This window comes from Rhipicephalus sanguineus, chromosome 1, assembly GCF_013339695.2.
Source record: "Rhipicephalus sanguineus isolate Rsan-2018 chromosome 1, BIME_Rsan_1.4, whole genome shotgun sequence".
Taxonomy (NCBI): domain Eukaryota; kingdom Metazoa; phylum Arthropoda; class Arachnida; order Ixodida; family Ixodidae; genus Rhipicephalus; species Rhipicephalus sanguineus.
The window spans coordinates 155996183-156019490 of NC_051176.1; the positions used below are offsets into that span (position 1 = coordinate 155996183).

At 41.8% G+C, this 23308-nt stretch overlaps 1 protein-coding gene across 4 annotated transcripts in view; it reads left to right on the forward strand.

The window, feature by feature from the left end:
- The first annotated feature begins 9254 nt into the window (after window positions 1–9254).
- Window positions 9255–23308, forward strand: part of LOC119400735 (phosphatidylinositol polyphosphate 5-phosphatase type IV) — a 28993-nt gene continuing 14939 nt past the window's right edge. For 2 of the 4 annotated variants that reach the window (XR_007416691.1, XM_037667714.2), the window contains exons 1-7: window positions 9255–9494; window positions 9790–10463; window positions 13133–13253; window positions 18079–18176; window positions 18345–18469; window positions 18668–18787; window positions 21150–21254. Coding sequence is in view for 3 of the 4 variants with exons in the window: in XM_037667714.2 (XP_037523642.1) it covers window positions 9823–10463; window positions 13133–13253; window positions 18079–18176; window positions 18345–18469; window positions 18668–18787; window positions 21150–21254 (1210 nt within the window). In the remaining variant the exon portion in view is untranslated. The remainder of the gene's footprint in view (window positions 9495–9789; window positions 10464–13132; window positions 13254–18078; window positions 18177–18344; window positions 18470–18667; window positions 18788–21149; window positions 21255–23308) is intronic. The other 2 variants (XM_049417325.1, XM_049417326.1) reach the window with 2 other exon arrangements.

Genomic DNA, 23308 nt, shown 5'->3' on the forward strand with positions numbered 1-23308 from the left:
GGTCTGGGCTACAACTCTTTGGACGAACGGTTGGGGGTGATCTGTAAAGCCGGCTAATTATTTCCCAATTAAATTTTGATTCAACTGCGAACTAAGTTTTGCCAATCCCAGCAGTTGACTTCTGTTGCATCCCCCTCCCCCTTTTTTTTTTGCGACTAAATAAATCACGGTGCTTGTTCACCTGTAATTTGTTTTAAAGTTTTAGAATTGTATGATTTACCTTTTATAAGGCTTGGTTTATATTTTTAGTTATTTGCCTTGTAAGCAGCGCACTTTTCTAAGTTGCAGGTAAGAAATAAAGTGATTTTAAACATACTCAGTTTTTTTTTTTTTCGTACATATCTTAGTGATTTTGTGCATATGCCTTTGTTGTCTCTGTGTATATGTCTTATGGATGTGTACTGCTGAGCCAGAGGTACCGGTTTCCACCCCAAACGCGGCGGCCGCATTTTCGTGAGGCGAAATGCAAAAAACGCTCACGTGCTCAAATTTAACCCCGGGTGGTGAAATTTTATACTTTATGTCCCCTGGGTTTGCCTCATAAGGAGATCGGCTATGGTACGTAAGAGCCAAAAATATTAATTTTCTTGTAACGTATATAGAAGTAGGTTGTACTTATATGTATATGTCTCTACAAACTTGCGTGACAAACCAGAATTGGGTATTTAAAACAGGAAACTTTTTCCCCTATTTTTTGAGATGTTGTTCCTTGCCTGCCATACATGCATGGATAACCAGATAGTAACCTGTATGCCTAATTCAGACGCGATTTCTGCTTTAGCTTAATTTGATTATGGAATGAAATAGTTTTAACCTTTCTTTTTATGATAACGATTCTAGCGGTGTGCAAATCCCAGGAAACCGTCACATTTTGTATATCGAACAGCGGCTGCGCAGCAAGCTGGCAGGAGTGACACTGCGCTGGCAAATCCCACACGACCTGCTATAGACGAAAAGCGCCGAACACATCGGAACCATTAGCTCACTTCTTGCTTAACGCATTGTTCACAATAATTTGATCAACGCCATGCTCGTGCTCTACATTACGTATATTTATAGCGGAGGATTGCGTGTTCTTCAGCGACGTGGCAGTCACCGTATACACAGCGGAGACAGAAACGCTTATACGTCTGACAACGAGGCCTTATCATTGAAGGCTTCATGCCAACGTGACGGGAAATGGGTAGGGACATGAATTAAAATGTTTATCGGTTAAGAGTTTTGAATTTTCAAGTATTTCAGCCCTTGTAGAGACACTAAAGAGAAAAACGATTTTTCGCGTATTAGTAAATTACAATTTGACGTGGCGTGGCGAAATACGTACGAAAGGCGTGTACCGCTCCACTGAAGCTTTCTGCGCCACACATTGTGTCCCACTGCCTCCCGGGATGAGCCCACCTTTGACCGATCGACGATGTCAATTGATGACGTCAGATATTTGGGGATCTGACATGATGTCGTTTCTCCAGTGCTTTGCTTACACCAGACAATAACTCGATGGTGTACCTTTTCGGGCAGTAAATAAAGTTCACTATTTCCTTGAAAGTACAGCTGCCTTCAGAATGGGGTGAGGCCCGACTGAGTATATGCACAGTATTTCGTCACCCCCGTCCAACGTGCATGATGAGGTTCGTGCCTGCGCGTTTATATATATACTATATAGTATGTGTGCACGTGTTTCTGATCAAACAGCCGCACTTTATATTTTATTTTTATGTGCGTTAACTCTGAGCTTGCCACACCAGTTCAGATGCAGAAGTTCGCTGAATGTCATTTCGACAGTTGCTCAGCACAGTAATGGTATTGAAGATCATCAGTTGCCGTACAAACTGCAGCCGGATGCTCAGCACAGCATGATATCGATGCTACGAGAGAAAAGGCGATTCATTACGCTTGTTGAAGGGCGATGAGAGGTAGGTGTACAGAGAAAGTCGACACACATGCCCAGTGTCCATTGCTGCTATCACACAAGGGGTAATACAATCTGCTTTACTCCATTTACATATTTGTGGCGTGCATCTCTGAGCATGCACTTCTCATCCTCACATTCATAATCTCTGTTCTTCAAGCAGCATATATTACGCCTTCGTCCTTATAACATCGCCGTTTCGATGCACCACGTTGTGCATCCGCATGATTTTGTACGTGTCTTCGTGCATATCTTGTAAACGGAGGTGTAGTGCATAAACATAATCATTGCGTGGCGTAATTGAGCTTTGACTTGTAAGGCGCATAGACATACAATTGCATGAGATTACACGTTTCACAGAATGAAAAATAAAGACAATTATACGAGAGCTTCGTTTGGCATAAATTTTACCCCGTAGTTGGGTGTGCTTAAGTTTGTTGGTTTTTTTTTTTTTTTTTTTTTTTTTTTTTTTTTTTTTTTCAGCGCTGCAGGGACAGCGGCGCCAAAATCTGAGGCCAGCAGTTCGTATAAACCACGCGATGCACGCGAGTACTCTCGTAGCTGCTGGCGCATGCCAACACATACCACATCTGTGCAGAAGCCACTTAAGTGTGCTGCGTAGTCACTTTCAAGCGCGTAACGAACGAACAATGGTTTTTCGTGGCCCTTGAAGGAAACCGAGATCCGAGCGGCGTTTCCTCATTACACTCAGCGCACTCGTTACAAGGCAAGTCCGCAGCCCGCCCTCTACATTATATCGTCCCCTTCCCTGTGCACTTTTTGAGAGACTCTGGTATCGCGTGCCGGGCATAACCGCCTTTTGTCAAGGCGCAGTGGCCGTCGCTGTTCACATGCTGCGGCATGCCTCGGAGAACGCTCGGTTACTGGCTCCTGCCTGTTGGACAGCCCTGCTCCAGCGGCCAACCGCGACATCGAAGTAAACATTAAAAAACGACAGAAACGACCGCGGAAGCGAAATTAAAAGGGAAGCGCCTCTCGCTTTCTTCCTGCATCCACGGTTTCAGCGAGCGCTTTTGTTCGATCTACCGCACGCACCACGCCCGTCTTCTCTTTAATTGGTGCTGTGGTGGCCTGTCAGGAACGCACGGCCCTTTGCGCTCGTGTGCTGCACGCGTGCAGGAAAATAAGAAACGCAGTGTGCCTGGTTGTGTGTCTTCCCCGTGTACACGCAGTGACTTCTCGCAAGAGATATTGTGGGACCACTTTCATTGAATGAAATGTATACATACATACACACTACTCCACAGTGGGCACGCATCAATTAAACAAAATCGCCCACTCAGAGGAGAACGCGTGGAACACGCAATTTCCGTAGACGCACGCAGGGCTTCGGCTTTCCTGCGAGATGCTAAAAGTTCTTTGAGGAGCGAGTGCAGAGTCTGCTTCATGAACAGTTGGTTGTTCTTGAAGTACAGTCGCGTGCTCTGGCTGTATGTGACTGCGATCACACTGCACGTATTACGTGTGCGTGCACGCGCAGTGGTAAATGCTACACTCGACGCGGCAGCTCATGCTCATACAGTCAAGACTTGCAACATTGGCAGCAACTCGAGCTCGTACGTCTACAACGTCTACAACAACTGGCTTAAAGTAGGTGCTTCAGCGTGCGTTTCCTTCACTAAAATCTTGCATAGTTCGTCGCAGAAATCCCTGTGTGAGTTTATTTGTAAAAACGATACTTCTCCATTTTTCTATTTTCACCCGTGTTCTTCACGGGTGGAATGCAATCTAGATGCAGTTAATCCTTTTCTAATGATTTATTACATCTAATAATTTAATGAAATCAGGTTGCGATAGCGTGTTAGGTATTTCTAACACGCTATCGCAACCTGATTTCATTAAATTATTAGACGTAATAAATCATTAGAAAAAGATTAACTGTTTCCTGTTGATATTTATACTATAATTTCAACTTATATTTAACCATCGCTAAAGTCATTGGGATCTTGTTGCGTGTTTGCTTCATTTTCTAACGTTGTCAAATTCCATATTGAAATGTGACATGAAGCGTACTGATTATGCTGCCTGGCATTTCTTTTTTTTTTTTTCGTTTATAGTGCGTGAATACAATTGCCGTTATAAATATGCACATTTAACTTCCTTGTTATATCTGCAAATTGAGAAATTATATTATACACATGTGCATATTTTGTTTATTGTGTAAAACACGCATTGAACTATGTAATCACCTCCCACCTGCTATGGTCTCAAAGTCAGAGTGGCAGTATTTAAAATAAATAACGATACTTTACGACTGCAGTAAGCTGTTGCCCCCAAAATGTATCAACGCCGGCCGCATGGCTCAAAAAGTTGTGTCCATCGTTTTCGACGTGCAACCGTGGAGAAAGGCGTCAAAATATGATTCATAAATGTACACTACCATTAGCACTCCGCAAGACGCTTCAGCGCATTAATTCATGCAGGGAAGGTGAAATGCGCGGAGATACTGCGAGAGATGCAAGCGACGTTATGAATCCTCAGTTCGGGAATATATATATATATATATATATATATATATATATATATATATATATATATATATATATATATATATATATATATATATATATATATATATATATATATATATATATATATATATATATATATATATATATATATATATGTTTATATATATATATATATATATATATATATATATATATATATATATATATATATATATATATATATATATAATCCAGCACGTAGGAAAAAATCGTTCTCTAAAGGACTGACGTTTCGACCGCGGGACCGGCCTTCGTCGGAGTGATGCAAACATGCGACGGTAACGTAATATAAAAAGACCAATGACGTATCATAGCGCTGTTAATGGCTGACAAGCGGTTGTTAAAAGCACGTGGGGAAACAGTGCGCGTGATAGGACAAGAAAAACGAGAATACGCGCGTGAACATTTGCGCAAGACAAAACGAATAAAAGAGTTAAAAATGATGAAGCCCCAAAACATGTGTGTCACCGGCACAAACATCAATAACACGTCATAGGTATACTGCGAGCAAGTTATCGATAAACATAAACGTGGGCGTAACATCTTGTCATGATCCGACAACAAAGCTGATCAGGGAACTAATCTATCCGCGTGAAAGTATAGCGGCAATAATAGCAGGGGTATAGTGAAGGGCGTTTAGGAAACTAACTGGGTAAAAATGAAACTTTGCCAGCGCTTTCGTTCATACCACAAGTGACGGCTTTAAACGTATAGGTTAAATACGATTCTCGAAGCTCTCTTTCGTGGTGGGAACGGAAACCAGATTGAAGGATTGTAGCTGTAATATTATCAAATGAGTGGCCCGGAATGTGCACGTGTTTTGATAGCGGAAGATTAGGAACAGTGGCAGGACACTTGTGGTTGTTAAATCGCTATCTGAAGGGCGTTTCGGTTTGTCCAATGTGCTGTAATTTGCAGACGGAACATTCGAGCAAATAGATGCAATTGTAAGTGTCACACGTGACATTTCCTTTAATTTTATAGAAGAAATCAGAAGCAGTGCTTTTAGCAATGTGTGACGTCGTCATATGCGCGCAAACCTTACATCGTGGTTTTTTGCAAGGTCGAAAACCGACATTATAGGGAACCCTTGTCTTAGATGAAGTTAGGATGTCATGCAGATTGCGAGACCGTCTGAAGACTACCCGAGGTGGCAATGGAAAGATTACTTTAAGATGAGCACTCTGCGCTAGTATGTTGAAGTGTTTTTTGAGAATTGAGGAAACGTTTGCACCGATGCTGAGTGTGTTAGAACCAAATTACTTTGTGCCTGGACGGATGGTTGCTTTTTAGCGCTGCACAAATCCTTGCGATTCAGCACATCGGCTCTTTTAACGGCATCCTCAACAATAGAGATGATATTTATTATGTGGTTGACCTTGCACAAATATCTATAGGGTGTGAAGAAAGCGCATGCTTAAATTTTTATTTCGACCGCTTCGGTGAGCAGTTTATACCCAAACACGAATTCTTATTTTAACTTTCGTTTTCGTTCATTAAACAGAACGTCGCTGTATTATTTGCTCGGAAAACATTTTTTTTTAAACATCTATAGTATGCCCAGTACATGGCTATGGTGATTCTTTTAGAACTGGCCTATTCCATTGGGCTGTAGTTTTGTTACAAAGTATCTAATTTTAATGTGGTTTGCGGAAAAAGATTCAGGAATGATGAACATTTAATGGTCCGTCCCGTGTTTTGATGTGCAACGACGAAAAATGTAACAGGAAAATCGCAAACATCACTGCCGGCACATTGCGGAGTGTTGCAGCCCACATGGAGCGGCCAGTTCGGTTATGCCTACGCCATGAGTGTGGTCATTTTCAGTGCCTGCTGTGGGGTAAGTGATTATAAACGTTTATAACCTTTACAAACCTTTACTAATCACATTTTATATACGGCATGGCAATCAGAGTTTTTAACAACGTTTTATAGGCGCAAGTCATCCCTCATTGTTAAGCATTTCGCGGTTTTATTTACTTTTTATTTTATTTTGTTTCGGCGATGCACATAAAAAAAACGAGGACGAGTCATTAAATTTTCTTCCTTTCTGAATGTTTTGCCGCAAGCCGCATTAAAATTGAATACATTGTAGCAAAACTACAGCCCAATGAAATAGGTCAGTTCTAAAAGAATCGCCCTGTGTAACGCTGATTTGTTATTTGTATTTAAATACTTAAAGAAGTTGTGATTTCGTATAACAATTTTGGATTCCGTAAAGCTTCATAAACTTTATAAGAAGACATTAATTTCCTCTACCTTACAGAGTATATATTTCATCACGGTGCTTACGAAGAGAGAGAGAGAGAGAGGTTTATTTATAGAAAGGCAGAGAGGTCGGCCTGAGCCTATACCTATATACCTATAATTTTTAATATAATGATTCTTTTTAACCTTCTGCTGCAAACTTCACCGTTCACGGCCTAATTAAAAATAATACTAATTCTTAGACTTGAATCTTGGACTGAGTGTTCAGATGCAGGTGTCCAGTCCACGATCGTTTCTTTGACACGTGTGTTTATAGTTAGCGAATCCTTAGTACTGCAATTAATTTTATATGTAGTCCGCCTCACCGTACTTCGTGTGTTATTATAAACCTATAGTTTTCACTGTCATTCCTTCACCTTTGAAACAAAACGGATTTTTTAATATTTCCTTTGCCCTGTGGCCCTTGGGCAGGCCTCCTCCAATCTGAAATATATATGTATAAAGATAAGTAAGGTTGCTCTGTGGACGATAACGAAAGATGCAGTTTCAAACGAAAGGCTCATAATATCCGCCCGTCCACGCATGTGAATAAAGTGGCGCCATGTAATTGGCATGTGTACAAAGCTAGTATACAGCTAGCACCAGGAGCGGATCCAGATGCCAACTTTGGGGGGGGGGGGGGGGTTCCTTTCCTTCATCTGACCGGGGGGTGGGGGGTGAGTGGTGGGGTAGGGATAAGGAGAGAGGTAGAGGGCGGGGACAAGATTCTTCCCCTTTTTTTGAATAATGGTAACCAAAGCAACTTGATAACGGAGGTGGGCGACAGGCACTGCAGGCAGGGGGTGGGGGTGACATAGGCTTCGGAGGAGGGATCGCCCCTACCCCCCCCCCCCCCCCCCCCCCCCCCCCCACCCTGGTTCTGCCACTGGCTAGCACTCGAATATCTCTTACCGCTCCCATATTGTCGCTACTGCAACTAAACGCATACATGCAGTGGTTGATTCTAAGCATATGGGCTCCGTGCACATGCATGTGATGTGTTCAGAACAGTAAAGAGAAATGTGAGCCGTTTGATTACTGTAATAATTTAAGCTTTAACTGTGGTTCAATCTAGAAACTTAATTTAGAGATTTCCCTACGGCGGCCCCAATATACCAGAACTTTGGGATGCGTCTATTATGCTAACGTAACCATCGATGAAGACGCTAATTCTCTCGTGAACTTCAAGTCCGGAGAGGCCCCGCCAGACAACCGAAGCACGGCAGCCGATCGCTTCCGCGACTAAATAAATAGTCTCGCACATGCGTGCAATCGGCAATTTCGGCATTGTTCTCCGCTGGCCGTCCGGCTCATGAAGTCAGTCCGGATGGCGCGCCCATTGGTGCCGGCTTGTGTGCCTTTGAGGAGGAAATGCCGCGGGCTTCTAAAGTTGTATCCGACTATAATTTGGATTATTGCCTCAGCGCCCCCTCGTACCGCCTTCCCGGCACGTTGCCCCCAAGACACACCCGCAACTATAGCAATTTCCATCAGTTTATAACTGCTAACGCATCACCTTTGGCATACTCAACGTCCGGCGCACAAAATTTCATTGTGCTAGCTAGCGTAGGACTGCCACCTGGGCGTTGTTCACCTGAAGAGCCGGCTTTCCTTTCAAAGTGCCAATCCTTGCCAGTTTTTCGTTCCCCCTAAAGCGACACGTTATAATTCGCACCACAAGCGCCCTTCGGTCGTTCATACACAGCAGATAAATGAATTGTTGCAAGCGGATTCATTCCTCTTTCACCAAACTTACCACTGTGTTGTCTGCGAGGCTCGAATATTATTTCATTTTTCTTTTGTGATTTTTTCAGCTCCCTCCTATGAGTCAAATAACACGCGTTTCTCTCTATGTAACGTACATACGTCTTCTCTGCGACAGCTTTTGTTTGGCACTTTAATACCGTTGGCCACAAGAGAGGGGTGATTTTAAAAGTTTTCCAAATAAAAATCAATGATGCAAAGTTTGTACATGATGTATCACCATTATATTTTCTTGTTTCCAATTAGTTGGTGCATTTGAAAACAGCACTGTTTAGAATAAACATGACCATGCCCCAGTACCGGAGTTTTATCAGGGTGAAGATTGCAGTTGCAAAACCATTTTAATAGCATCAGTCGCTTCGCTGTAATAGTGACGGGTGTGCTTTCACATGCAGCGCAAGAAAAACTGCATAAAGAACGGTTCATTTTCCGAAGTCTCACAGCTTTTGGTAAATATATGCTGGCTCATCTACGGCGGCAAAAAGCTAAACAGTTCAAGTTTGCGGATGTCTGACAAAAGTTGGCCAACGGAAAGTGGCAGCGCGGCTTTCTTATTTTTAACATTGCGTATAGAAACTATCTCAACATGAAATGGATGGGAACGTGTGTGCTCTCTGTCCCACTCGAAACACGCTCAAACTTCCCGCGCGCTTGTGCGCATCACCGTCTACTTACGTTTTTTAATCCAATAAGAACACAAATCATAAAATTGGGATACCAGTAAACTTTAAGGTTATACAGCGATATTTGCACTCAGTTCATTTAGTACTGCATGGGATAATGTTGCGATCTATTGCAAATGTGAATCGCTAAGCGCATCACGTTTGTTTTGTCTGTTCACGTGAGTCATTTTTGTTTCGTCCGTGATATCATCGAGAGACTTTAGTTTCGCCTCTCTTTGCCACGATGTTTTCTGTGTTTTGACATGTCTAATAGCTTATTGTTTACTGCTCACGCACGCTCTGGCACTGTAAGAACTGAATATTATACGAGTCCGCTATTTGGGCATTTGACGCTGCTGCCGTGCCTTTGACAATTGATTGGTACGTTGCATTCACCGCAGGCTTACTTTTCACGTTATGCTATTCTACTGGTTAGTTTTCATTGCGTGTATGATCTACGACCATTTCCCAATTGAACGTTTCTGCTTAAAACAGAATTATTGCATTATCAAGTAGCCGTCTACACCGCATGAACGTGTGAACTTACTGCTGCTGGGTGGTGCAGAGACCGCGTTTAACTGAAGCCGAGAAATATCTTGCTTTAAAATTTTGGGTCCGGTTGTACGTACGGCGTAGTGAAGCTCATGCCCTCTGATTTGTTGTTCTTTCTTTACAGCGATGTAATTGAAGGTAAAGACTGCATACCAGAATGGATCGATACCAAGCAGCCGAGAAAGATGACCCTCCCAAGCGGCCCTCCCGTCTTACTTACCGAAAGGAAAGACTTAAAGGCGGCACGAAAAAGAGTCAAAGCCTTCCTGTTATAAAAACACCTCTCGAAGAGCTCCGTCTGGTACACAACAACTCTGTTACAGCTTCACTAGCGCATGGCAGCGCAAGTTCGTCGTCTGATGACGAAGCCTTTGAGCTTGCACCCAGCTCTCTTGCAGAAAAGAACTGCGTTTCTGACGCACAGACTCCATCGTTGAGACCTAGGGTGGAATTGGTTCGTCTTTCTAGTCTTGTCAAGTGTCCATCGTCCACCAGCTTGAATCGACCTCTGAGTTTTGCAACAGAGCAACTGCTACGTCAGACCAGTTGCGTGAGCACAGGCAGCCTCAAGTCCCTCAGTGATGGAACTAATGGTAGTTATGCCAACAAGCCTCATCCGCTGTCTCCCCTAGCAAAAACGGAGCCCCCAACAGGATCGACACGCTGTGTTACCGAGGTGAAGAAGCTGCACCATTCTTGGACAGTTTCAGGCATGTCAGAATTTCAAGACAGTGTTGACTTTCCTCCAGATCAACCAAGTATTCTCCCTAAGATTTCAACTAAGGATGCTCGCCTGAGGTTCGTGGGCTACACCACATTGTTGTGTTTGCTTTAGTATGCGAAAAAAATGTTTTTTTCTTCAAAGGGCCCTGCAACACTTCTCCAAGTATCATCGAATGGCTTCATTAAAGGAGTTCATTGCCTCACGAATTGACTGCTACAGAAGTTTTTAGAATCCGTCAAGCACAAGCAGAGTTATGAGGATCTGTCACACGCTTCAGGTGCTATCTCTCTCCTTTTGTAACAGCAAGCGCGCTGAAAGCTAGGGGGGGGGGGTATGTCCGTTGGTCAGCGCACATCATGACCTTGAGCACTTTCTTTTTTTTTTCTTCGAACATGCAGCTTACTTTCAGTGTAATCGCGAGTGCTCACGGGCATGTTGCGGCATCCCTTGGCGGCCGCAGTAACTATGCAGCTCGCGATGCTTAAATCAGCCTATGGTCGTGGACTTTGTGTTTATGACATTATTTGTCAAGAGAAGAGCGAGCGATTTCCAGCTGACTTTGAGAATTAATTGTAAATTCCAGGCTGCGTGCTGTGCTATAATGTTTGGCTCCAATGTTCTCAAGAGCCTCAACTACTGATTGGCAACGTTTTCTTACCGTGCTGAAAAAGTGTTGCAGGGCCCCTTTAATAACTGTATGCTGAATTCATTATCTTGTGGCAAATTCCACGTGTGTCTGGTTGCCGTGTTTGCACACGAGAGCGATTGTAACTTTTGAATAATGACAAACAATGTAAGTGTTAAAAATGTTATTTGAGTCGTAGTGTCTGCAGGCATTGTACAGATTTGTGTCTTTCAAGCTTACGTTATATTGAGGTTGGGCGGACTGCCATGCAATGCCCCCACAGTACCAGGAAAAGTCATTATGCACTGCATCATTAGTTGAACAATTGTATTTTGCAGCAGCAGCAGGTATCCTGTATGGGTGTCATATTAAGCATTCTTTCTCTTTCAACTGTTCTGTTTCCAGTAAAATAATTTTCTTTCAAGGCTTGAAACATTTAAATGATTGCACAAAACTTGCTGTTTCTTTTTCAAAGGAAAAACAAGCATATTGGTGCGCATGTTGTGCTTGACTGTTTCAATCTTTTTTTTTTTTAATTTTTAATGAAAGTTGACTGGAAAGAACGATTACAGTTGACTATATGGCACTCTTACACGAGACCTGGCCCACCTGGCCATATGCACCATCACAATCACAGTTGGTCATAGGCATGCACAGTGTACTGCATAAGGGGGTCCTCCATGCACTGGCAGTGCCCACCCACCTTTCTTTCCTGCTTTTGGCGCCAGTCACAAGAAAAAATGCTCTCTTGCACAAAGTGCATGATTTATTTCCAGTGAAACGTGGATTTTCATTTGCATGTTTTACTGCTGTTGCAATGCTATACACAGGAACTACAGCCAATCACTTTCCTAAGCTGCTACGTGACGCAGTAGGACACAAACAGTTTTACGAAAAGCAACCACTATGTTTATCCTACTTGCAGTATCATTTGCCTATTTTAGTTTGAATGCTTTCAGGGCTCATTGTCATCACTCCAACTGAGGTATATGAGCTTCCGTGGGCCATTTGGAAAATATTTGATCCCACCTTCCTCAGATGGAGTATGGGAGCTATGGCCAGTACGCATGTCTGTGCAGTTGACTACATTTCATATAGTGTGTCACATACGTGTTTTGAAATGTTTTAATGACAGTAAAGCTATCCTTAATGTTGCACCTTTCTCACTTCCACATTTTAAAAATTTGTCTTACTATTTATGGTCCCTGTGTGCAAATGTAGAAATGTATATTTATTTAAATACTTAAAGGGACCGACAACTGCCCAGAACATGAAATGAGATGACTGCACTGATGAAAAGATTGTCCGTCGCATTGACTCAAACCAACCCTGTTTATCTCGTGAGAGGTAGATTTATATTTTTATTTCTTCATTGAAAGTCGCGAAAAAGGACCTTTGGCGCCTCTGGTGGCAAAATCATAAGTGGTCCGATGAAGCCGGTCATGTGACCGTTGATTGGTGTACGCGTTTGATTACCTTTCTGTTAGTACTGAAATATTGTTCATTTATTTATATTCAAAGATATTACTCCATAAAAATGTACATATAGGCCTGCGTTAGTTGTATGCAGCAAAGTGGCGCTGTCTTCGCTTGGCGTAGGCAGCCTTGACACAGGCGCAGGCAACCTTAGGCGCAGGCGCACGCAATGCTGTACAAATACCGAGAAGGTGTAGAAAGCCGCATCATCTCATTGTAACAGCTTCCTATTTTAAAAAATGGTTGGAAAGCTCAAAGTACAGGTGGTTAAGCATAGTTACAGTAACTCCTGCGAAAGCAGAACAACGACAGCTTTCGCAAGGGCTAGCGGCATCGCTATCAATTCTCAACGTTGCTGGAGCAAGGCTTCATGCGTGTTTGGAGCCTTTCAGATCGAAAAATACTGCTTATAAAATAACTGCGTGCTTTTAGGATAAACCACTGCAGCTACAAACGCTACGAAGGGTAAGCTTCCTGTCGCGCCGTAAAAAACTGCGTCGAGAAAAATCAGTTGTCGGTCCCTTTAAATGACCTCTCTAAGGAGTTATAAATTTGAAAGTTTATGCAAAAATCTTTATTCAAGCTGTAGTAAAAATACACATTGCTTGCCGCCTGAAATTTGCTGTTTTGATGCATCTCTAGGAGCTACTTGGTTGGAAACGTCAGTGGCAAGGGGTCACTGCTTGGTGAAGAAGAATTAAATCGTTACTTTCCAGACAGAAAGGTCAATGTATTTGTGGCTACATGGAACATGAATGGATTGGTAAGTTCAAGCAGTTCCTTTTTCATTGTGCGTTAAGGTAACACACATTCCTGTACTAAGTTTTGTCATTTGTAACTGGGAGCCTATTGTATCGCTATTTGTATTGGGATTGCTTTCAGTCTAAAAATTTTTGAAAATGTGGATATCAGCCTCCTTTCAGGCAGCTATGTTATTTCTAAAACATGTTTAGTGCAGTGCTTATTGTGCCATGCTTGTCATGTAGGCTGCAGTATTTAGTTGAGAATAATTGATTTCCTTTCATCTGGGTATAGGTGAAATTTTCTGTGAAAACTTTTTAAGAAACTCCTGCAGAAATGTTTTGTAAAAAGTTGCAGATAAATAATTGCACACATTTCTTGATTTCTGGAATGTTTTGTTTTTACAGAAGCGTTGTTTTAGAGCTAGAGAATTCATAAAATTTAGAAATCCTGAAGCATCAGCATCTGCGTACCGTGCAGCTTTTGAGTCAGCCATTGCATGTATGGGGGGGGTGGGGGTAGGTCAATAAGGCTGGGCTTATGGAATACATCAGAATACATCAGAGGTTTCATATGACACAAGAAACTAACGCCAAGATGGAATAACTTCTAAAAGTTTCATTGTCAGGTAACTGTTTTGATCCTCGAAGCTGGCGTATTACACAATTCTAAATTTTTAAAAAGTTTTTTGCCTATTACGGTTATGAAGGACATCATTTGTGAACTGAGTGCGGAAGTGCTGCTAAGTGAAATGCACTTTAAGCAAACCACAGTTGTCTGCTTATGCTCGGGTAAAAGTAAAATATATGTGCATTTGAACCCTGGATGTTGCTCATTTTCCAAACTAATGAACAAACTGGAATTTTCTCCAAAGTATTGTAAGGAACAGTGGTTCCAGAATTTTGTTCAGTGAAGAGTATAAGTGTAAAAGAGTCTCAAGGAACATTATGTGCAGAAAAAGATTGCCACAATGTTGTTGGGTAAGGGCCTCCAATTTCCTTCGTGGCCTACATGCCATTACGCACAAGCATATCAAGGTAACTGTGTGCAAGGGCCTGAACCCTCAAAAGTTCTTTGACATAAGTTTTGTCCATGATTGGCCAGCGCTGTCAACATTTTATTCTTATCATGTGAATTGCTGTAGATTGCTGTAGGGCAGGTTGCTCATGTGCTGGCCAATGAGGAAGCACTGTTATGTAGCAAAGTTCTGTAAATATGATCCCAGGTCTACAGCCAATACTGGTAAATTGGTATTGGGTTGCAGTTTCTAGATGCAGCACTACCAGATATGGACATTGGCTATTCACAGACACCTTCAAGAGCATAATTAGGGGCCTATATTCTGAGACGGTCACTTTTGGCAACAGTGTCGCTCTGCATGACGTAGCATTGCGCGTGTCCAGAGATTGAAACAACTACTTGCTCGCTTTTCCTCAACCAACCATTTGGCATGCCCTGAAGGTGATAGCTCTTAAATGTGATAGTCCCAGAAAATAGCCCCTTATGTTTTGCAGATGAAGATGAAAGTTCGGGTGAGGTGACAGTCTATTGCACAAGAACACTTACAGTGCAGAAAAAAAAAAGAAACAAATGGATGAGGAGAGGTGACAAGCTGTAAATTTCTTGTGGCTGAAGTTTTAGTTCAAGAAACAACAAAATGTTGCCAGCTTCAATGAGCAGTCAGGTATGAATGATGTGGATAAACCTGCGTGGATGTTAGGCCAAGTGGTTGATTTTCTGATGTCAGTGAGGGAGCCAAAGCTACACTGAACATAAAAACTACATTATTTGTGCATGGTTGAGCTGAATAGTTTATTCTGCCATAATAGCCATTTCCATGGTCTATCAAAGTTATTAGGCCATCTGGCTCATTTTCATGATATGAGGTGTTTTCAAAAACGAATGTGTTGTTTCAGATGTTGACTGTGGCCACTCTGTATTACATACTCTACATTGGAGAGAAGAAATTTTAATTTGAGGAAAAGCAGGAGAATGCATTTGAGTTCTCGGGGTACATACTTTATGACTTTCGCAGTGGGTGCCACAGTTTGCTGGCTGGCCAGCTTGACACTGCGTGTGACTGACTGAATAAGATGAACCTGAAACTTTGCAACATTGAAGCAGCTGTTGTATCCGAGCTGCTCTTCCTTTGCCCATTGAAATATGTGTCTGATTCAAAGCATGCCCATAATATTTGTGTGCTGTATGATATATGGCATGTGAGGAAAATATTGCTGGTTCTCTTATGCACCCAACATTTTATAAGTGGCATGATGTAGTGTGTATGTTTCAATGTGTACTTTTGAAAAATAGCTAGAGCGGCAAGGCATGCTCATGTTCTCCTTTCAAAAGACTACATAAGATAGTGAGACGTACAGCTGAAGCACTAATGATACACAGTATGTGTCTTTTCAACATTGGCTATAGCGTTCCCGAGTTTCTTAGGTGGTGCTGCAAAATATATATATATATATATATATAAAGAAAGCGCGAGCATTAACGTTCCAATCACAGCCTTGGTTGAGATCAAGTTGTACAAAGTGACCTGTCCACTAGTGGAAGTGCTTGGCACAGTTTCCAAAGTATTAAGGTAATTCCACCCTTCCACAGTACACAAGGGGAGAACATCGGCGAGGCAAACTGTGTCTGTGCTCTAAAAGAAGTTTCGGTTGTTGTTTTTACACATTGCATCATACAACATTGGGTTCAGGGTAAGCGCTGTGACATACGTTCTCTCGCATTTAAATTATAGGTGTTATAGGGGTACCGACATATTTTTTTCAACTATTCATCATGAGCATTAAATGAAGGTTCAGGACATCAATACTACAGAATAAGTACTGTGAAGCCTTAGAGTGCCCATACTAATATACTTACAGCTTTTGTACAGCCAGTTTCAGTTTTGTTCCCGGATATCATACTGTATCGTGACATTATGACCCAGAAGGTGGTCACACCAGGGTCCCGCACTGTGATGGTTTAATGCTCCCTCTGGATCATTCTCATCTTCTATGCTGCTACTTCAGTCTTTACATTGAATTGCAGCATAGGAGCATGAAGGTGGTCACAATATCTATTTAGTTATTTGTACGATGCACGTGTTAGTATTTGTGAATTAAAATCAGTGTTAAACTCGCAAAACGTATGTGCACAAAGCTGCATAATGATCACTAATTTCGGTTATCACAGCGTATGGGGCAGTCGCTTATACCACCGAATAATATGTGTCATATAGTCGCCTTAATTTATAGGTCTTAAAGGGATACTGAACAAAAGTAGGGAAAAAAAATGACGAGAACATCAAAATCACACTTTGAAGACATGACTGTTCTTATAAACAGAGTTTATTTCACATATTTTTGAACACTTGGCTGTATTTTTGGGGGATTGAAAGTGTGTGGTGGCTGCACACCAGCACTCGCGGAGCTGTTCATCGACGGCCATGACATCAAGCGTCCCCGCAGCCAAACTAGGGTGCGCACTTTCTTGTCCTGCTACTTCCCTTTTTTATCTCCCCTTTACATCCCTCTCTTCCCCTTCCACGAAGGCGCTTAGACGGGCCCCTCCCAAGAGCATTGTTCCCTGCCGGTGCTGTTCATACTGTTTCTAGGAACCGTATAGGGAGCGGAGCGGGAATCATATGAGGGGAGCGGAGCTGGAGTGGTTTCAGGCGATGTGAGACATCACCTCCTCTAGTTCACGGCGTGGCCACTAGACGCGGCAGTTTGTGAAAAAACATATTAAGTTCATTATTTTCCTCTAGTTTCTGCCAGAAAGCAAGGTTGTGTTAACCAATTTCAACAGCCAAGCTTTCAGTTGGGCTGAAAATCTCTGCGGCAAAAGTTTTGTTGAGTATCCCTTTAAATATGACTCATCTGTACCCCAAACAAATGAATGATTGTCTATTTAGTGTCATATTTTGACACCCAACACATTTTCTCCACTTTTCATCTTCGTGGGGGCTGAAGCCTGCTTCCTGTTCAGGTCTTTTCAAGATGCCTCACAGTATTCAAGAACAAATGCAATGAAATTACTCTAAGGCAAGCTCGCTGTCTTCAGTAGGCCTGTCACTGCGTACCAAGTGCTACATGGTGCAAAGTTTGAGTTGTTTAGAACATGCATTTGCTGATGCCATTTTACCTCCCTCCATGCAACCCACATTGAGCAGAGCTTGATTAACCTATCTGTCTTTTACAGCGCACTTCTCAATGCAGGGAAATCAGTAAAATTGAACATTCAGATCCAGTCCTTCTTGTTCATGGCAATTAACGATATAACAGTAGCATTGATGATGACATTTTGTCACAGCATCATTGATGTAGTGCTTGCTTTTATTTCTTTCCGTGGGGTCGGACAAACAAGCCAATTGGCCATATTTTACAATGGTCTGGCGTAGCGTGTCAGACCAGTGGGGAGAAATATTTAGCCCCTATTTTCAGTGTCAAATGTTATAAAGCAAGCAAAATGCACCAAAATTAAGTTAAAATAGCTGCTTTTCATCCATTCGATAGCTATACATCCAGCTGAGTCAGACTTTGTACTACTTGATTTCATCCCTTGCACTGGGGACAGGTGGCACCACATTTTTTTGTGAAATTCCAGTGCAGGAGGCCTATGGTTTTTGGTAAGCAGGAACTCGGTAGAGTTGAGTTGTCTCACTTGTATGTAGTCAAAACAGTTGTGTCATGTCATATATGTGGCATAATGTTTGTGCATGCACATAGTCATGTGGAACTGTGGCATGAAATGCATTATTAGTCAGTGACATCCTTTTTTCTTGCATTTAAAAGTCCCTGTCGGATATGCCTGACTTGGTCTGGCATTCACAACGTTGTTCCTACTTTTAGGCATCTCCTGCCAGCCTAGATGACCTGCTGCTACCTAAAACAATAGAATATGTCCCGGACATATATGCTATTGGGGTGCAAGAAGCTATGAGTGACAAGTAGGTTTTTTTAGTGGCTTTATGCTATGTTTATTTGTTTTTTATTGCTGTTCATTTATTTACTTCTCTAGCATCTGTGCCCCTTTGTCTGTAGAGTGGTGCTGCTGCTCTCTGTGGTTTGAGAGTGCCTGTTGTGGCTTTTTTCTCTCTCTTCTCTCTCTTTCCTAGAAAGGAGTGGGAAACTAGACTTCAATTCACACTGGGTCCTTCACATGTTCTCTTCCACTCTGTCTCTTTGGGTGTCTTGAACCTCTCCATCTTTTTGCGTCGAGATCTGATATGGTTTTGCTCAGGTAATCTCTGGGTGCATGTGGTGTCTTTCCTTCACTGTTTCGCATTTATTAAATTTTGCACTTGTGCACTAATAAATGGATTTGATCATGTTTGACTCGCTCTCCAAAGTGGTTTGACATGCTCAAACTGCTCCCCAGCCCCACACCTCCCTTTTTTCTAGCATTTTTGTGATAAAGCTTTCCTTTCATTTTTTTAAGCTGCTGAAGAAGCAACATATGCCACACGTCCCGTTTCTTCTGTTAAGACCAAAGGAGCTGTCGCTATCGCTTTCCAGTTTTTTGGGTCCTCAATGTTGTTTCTCAACTCTCACCTTGCAGGTAAATTTTCTGTAATCAGTTTAGTGTTAAATTAGTGTCAAATGACTGGTTTTAAGGGAATAGCGGCATAAAATTTTAACTATTTCTATCATATAGTTTTTATATGTGCTGAAAATTTTTGCCAAATAATAACGACAAACAAAGTTGAGAAAAAATTTCATGTTACTTTTAAAGCCATCTGGTTCATGTTACTCTTAAAGCCATTTGAGGAGCTAGTTTAAAACTGCAGCACCTTATAGCATAAAAATTAACATTGTATAATGGTACACCTATGAGCTACGTAAGCCTTTATGGTGCTTAGATCACAGATAATTGTTTGGACAGGGGCATGTGTGAGGGCAGGTGAAAGTCCTGCCTCAAAATTTAATTTTACTTCATGTTCTTAAAGGGCTCCTCAGTAGGTTTGGGCATTACAAACAAATGTAGCACAGATCATGCGGTGGCTATAGTGTCTGCAAAGTGTGAAATGGCTTTGTTGCATTAAAACACTCGGAATTTCAATTAAAAACTGTGTTTCTTTACTCTTGAGGGAGCAGTGCTTCAAGTGAGAAGGAAAGTTACACACAAATGCTTTGCAACATGTATCGCTTGTAATATCGCTGACCATATAACTTGATTTTGGTTAATAATTCAGTGTGGAATGCCCAATAACAAGCTGAAATGCACAATGAAGCGAAACAGAAAAGAAAAAAGGAGTTGGCACTTGTCACCTGAATGCTACATGGCTCCAGCACATGGAAGAAAGCAGAGAAGGAACACCTAGCAAAACTTCTTGCTCGGTGGAATGGTACATCTCAAATAAGATGTAAAAGGATGTGAACGCATGCACACTCTGTGAAAAAAAAAAAGAAAAAAGGGGAAAAGAAATTTGAAGGCTCGCTTCCTCCTTTTTACTTTTAAATTTATTTTTTCTTTTTGTTTATCCCTCAGTGCATGTGCTTGTGTCTGCACCCCTTTTACATGTTATCGAAAAGGAACACCACTTAAGGATACTAGTAGAGGCAAAATAAACAAGTGCTTGCATTGGCAGTCAAGCTCACCTCCTGGTGACCTGGTAACTGAATAGTTCATTTTCTTGCAGCTCCTCCATTAATTAACCGATTTGTAAAAAAGTATTGGTGAAACAATCCCTGGATGGCACCTTACAACTTAAGTTATCTAACCTAAATTTCTATTGGCTCCTGTTGAAGGGCTTTTTAAAGAGTGAAGAACCAAGCACTCTTCCCTGCTGTTTCCTTAAATGGTCACTCAGCAGGCCCTCTTGCAAATTTTGATTACACAGTGCAAGTTGTAAGGCATCATTTAGGGTGGGTTTTACCCGAAGAATTTTTCAAATGGTTCATTATTAGACAAATTCGATAAAAAATTGAACTTCACTGTTACCGTGTCCTCAGGAGGCATGCTTCACTTCTAAAGCAGACACTTTCTCCCTTTGCCTTGACTAGTGCCTGCAAGAGTTGCATACTCCCAAAGTCCAGAGGCAAAGGAGTGCGTCAAGTTCGCGGGATGAGCCCCGCATCCTTTTTTCCTTTCTTTCCATTCTATTCCTTTATATCAGCATTTTTCTTCAAAACTAATGCTAGGACAGGAGCAAGAAGCTGCTATTATAGCTTCTCGTTCCATTTTGCTTCAAGGCGCAAGCATTGCGGGCTCCGCATTGGATGAAGAACTGAATTCACTGGTAGTGAATGTACATAAATAGAATTCGGCATCTACATTGCCTCATTCTTGCTAAGGCAACTATGAAACACCACCCCGCCAGTGCTTCATCAACCTAGCGAAAAGAAACACTTTCATGTTTCTATCTCATAAGAATATGCTTAGGAATCGAATCCTCTCTAACTGCAATTTCGCTTCGAAGTATTAGAAAAATATTCTAGAAATATTCGTGAAATATTCGAAAAATATTCGAAAAATATTCAATTTGATTCGCACTCACACTTCAATATTCGAATTCGCTTCGCACCCAAAATTTTGCTATTTGCACAGCTCTATTAAAAAGTGATGAATCGATGTGAGGGTAATATGTTCATTTAACCTTGAAGTGGGGCTTCGCAGCAGTGCGGATTTTTCCTGGAAAGGTGTATTCATGGCATAGCATCCCTCCAGTGCAGTGAAACCACCTTTACAGGGGATTTTATGCGGTTTATATATGTTCGTTCATTTCGAATACTTCTAAATTTCAGGTAATTTAAATTCATGCAAAATCAAATTCGAATACTGTAATATTCATTCAAATATTCGAAGTGCTCGAATATTCGCACAAGCCTAGAAAAAACATTTGTGTTTGTGTCTGTGCTGCTTTAAAGTCTTGTCGTATTACATTCTATTGTGTTGACGTTTTTATTCCTTCTTTTTCTAGCGCATGAAAAAAGAGTTAAGGAGCGTATCCAAGACTATGAAAAGATCTGTCATCAGATTGACTTACCGAAACAAGCACAACTTAAGCTGCAGTACCAAAGCAAAGGTTGGTCGGTCTCATGTGAATCTGTTTGTGATCACCTATAGCTCAACTGTGCCTATTTTCCGAGGTCAGTGGATATGAATGACATTCGCTGGGTATGTTCCCCTGCATGCTCCTGTCCTTTATGCAAAACAACAGACTTGAAAGATGTACCGATTTCTCACAGATTAATTTTATTTATTACCTCGAACAACCTGTTTAGCTTCCCACAACTATTGGCCACACTGTGTGTGATGTAGTATATACATGCACAGCGAAGGCAGCTAGCAGTGTCAAGAAGTAAGATTTTTATGAGCTACCGTACCAAAATGGCAGAGGGCAGCACTGGAAAATGAAAAAGGTGGACTGTCGAACCCTGACCGGCCCTGGCAAGCCATGATAGCCAGTGGGGTCCTGGTAGTGGGGCTCCGCCCCCAGTAACCAAACAGCCTTATTTTAATAAAGTTGTTTCTCTCATTCTATGTGATACTAAATGGCCAAAATGAGCAGCGTTGTAGCATCTGCTAGCTTTTTACCTTCATCGTTTTTGTTCTCTGCACTGGCCTGGCTGGCATGCCTTGTGTGCCCTCCCAGCTTGTACATTCACACGCAGTGCTGGGCAGTATCAAAGATACATGTATCTTAGATACTATCTTAGATACTCTTCAGATATCGTGTATCTGTATCGCTATATGTCTCGCAAGACGTTTATCAGTATCTGTATTTCCGATACATTGAAGAATGTATCGTGTATCTTAAGATACAAGATACTGCGATCGCACAACCACCACGCGAAACAATAAACGTTGGCTGAACTCCATTTCTCAAGCTGATACTGCTGCCACTAAGTCACCAAAATAAAACTAAAGGCAGTAGCATAATTTTATCTTTACGCCAGAACTTTCCAGCGAGGATAAGCAATGAGCTCTGAGCGTCCCTGTTGGTGGATCAGAGTCACATGGTGGCAGCCGCGTCGTCTCGGAAAACAAGCACACGAAGGTTAAGGCTCAGCGTTGACCCTTTTGTTTTCTCGTTTCTTTTTTCTTTTTAGTTGTGTGAGGGCCATGACACCTCGCACTTAACCACTGTCCTGTGCCACGTGCTGCAGTGCGTGCGGCATCTTTTGCACAGATTCTGACGCCACTGTAGCGTCATTATCGAAGTTTCTCATGCATGGTGCTTCGTTACGAAGTCTTAAGAATGCAAGAATGGGGGGTTGCTTTGTGTCTCGTGGCTTTCACACATCGTGATTTGAAGGATCTCGATGTAAGTTTGACTTACATGCAATGAGATTGACTTATATGCAAGGAAGATTCTAACAGCTATAGCACCACCGATACCGATGCCGAACCTAACAGAGCAAGCATTCACCTAACAGACTCTATCTTGGAGTACATCTCCCTTTCTTTTATTCAAAGAGTCTTAAAATCATAATTTGATTGTTAGCACAAGTTCTTTCTTAGCTGTCCTGCTTTACCATCCAATACATTACTTATGTCTCTATTATTGTTCTTTTTTTCGGTCTCCTTACTGCAATATGTCTTTAAAGGGACACTAAAGAGAAACAGTGAATTGGTTTAGATTGATAAAGTGTGCTCGGAGAACTCTTGTGTAGTTTATTTCACCACCATAGGTTTATTATTAGCGGAGAAAACCAAGTTCAAGGGTTCATTTTTAAATTTCGCGCCGAACTTTGTAATTCGTGACGTAAAACATTTCAAAGAGCATTTAACGTATTTTGGCGCCACTGGCTCGACAAAATTTCCACAAACTCGTTTTATCAAGTTTCTGGCCCCCTCAGAGGACAATGTACTTCGATTTAACCGATTAGGAACTACGTAGGCCCAAGCAGGCGCAGTAAAAAATATGTGACGTCATGCCAAATGGTGCGGGAATTCCACGGTGGCGTCGCCACCTGTATTTTCTTTTTGCGCGTTTTCTCGCTTATTAAGCGTCTTCTCGCAGCAAGCGTGGTGTTTTTGGTATCGTGGAAGACCACTTTACTAATGCGAGAAAAATCGTTTTGCTGTTTAGTGTCCCTTTAACGTTTTGCCAAGGTAAGCTCTTTACTTTATTCT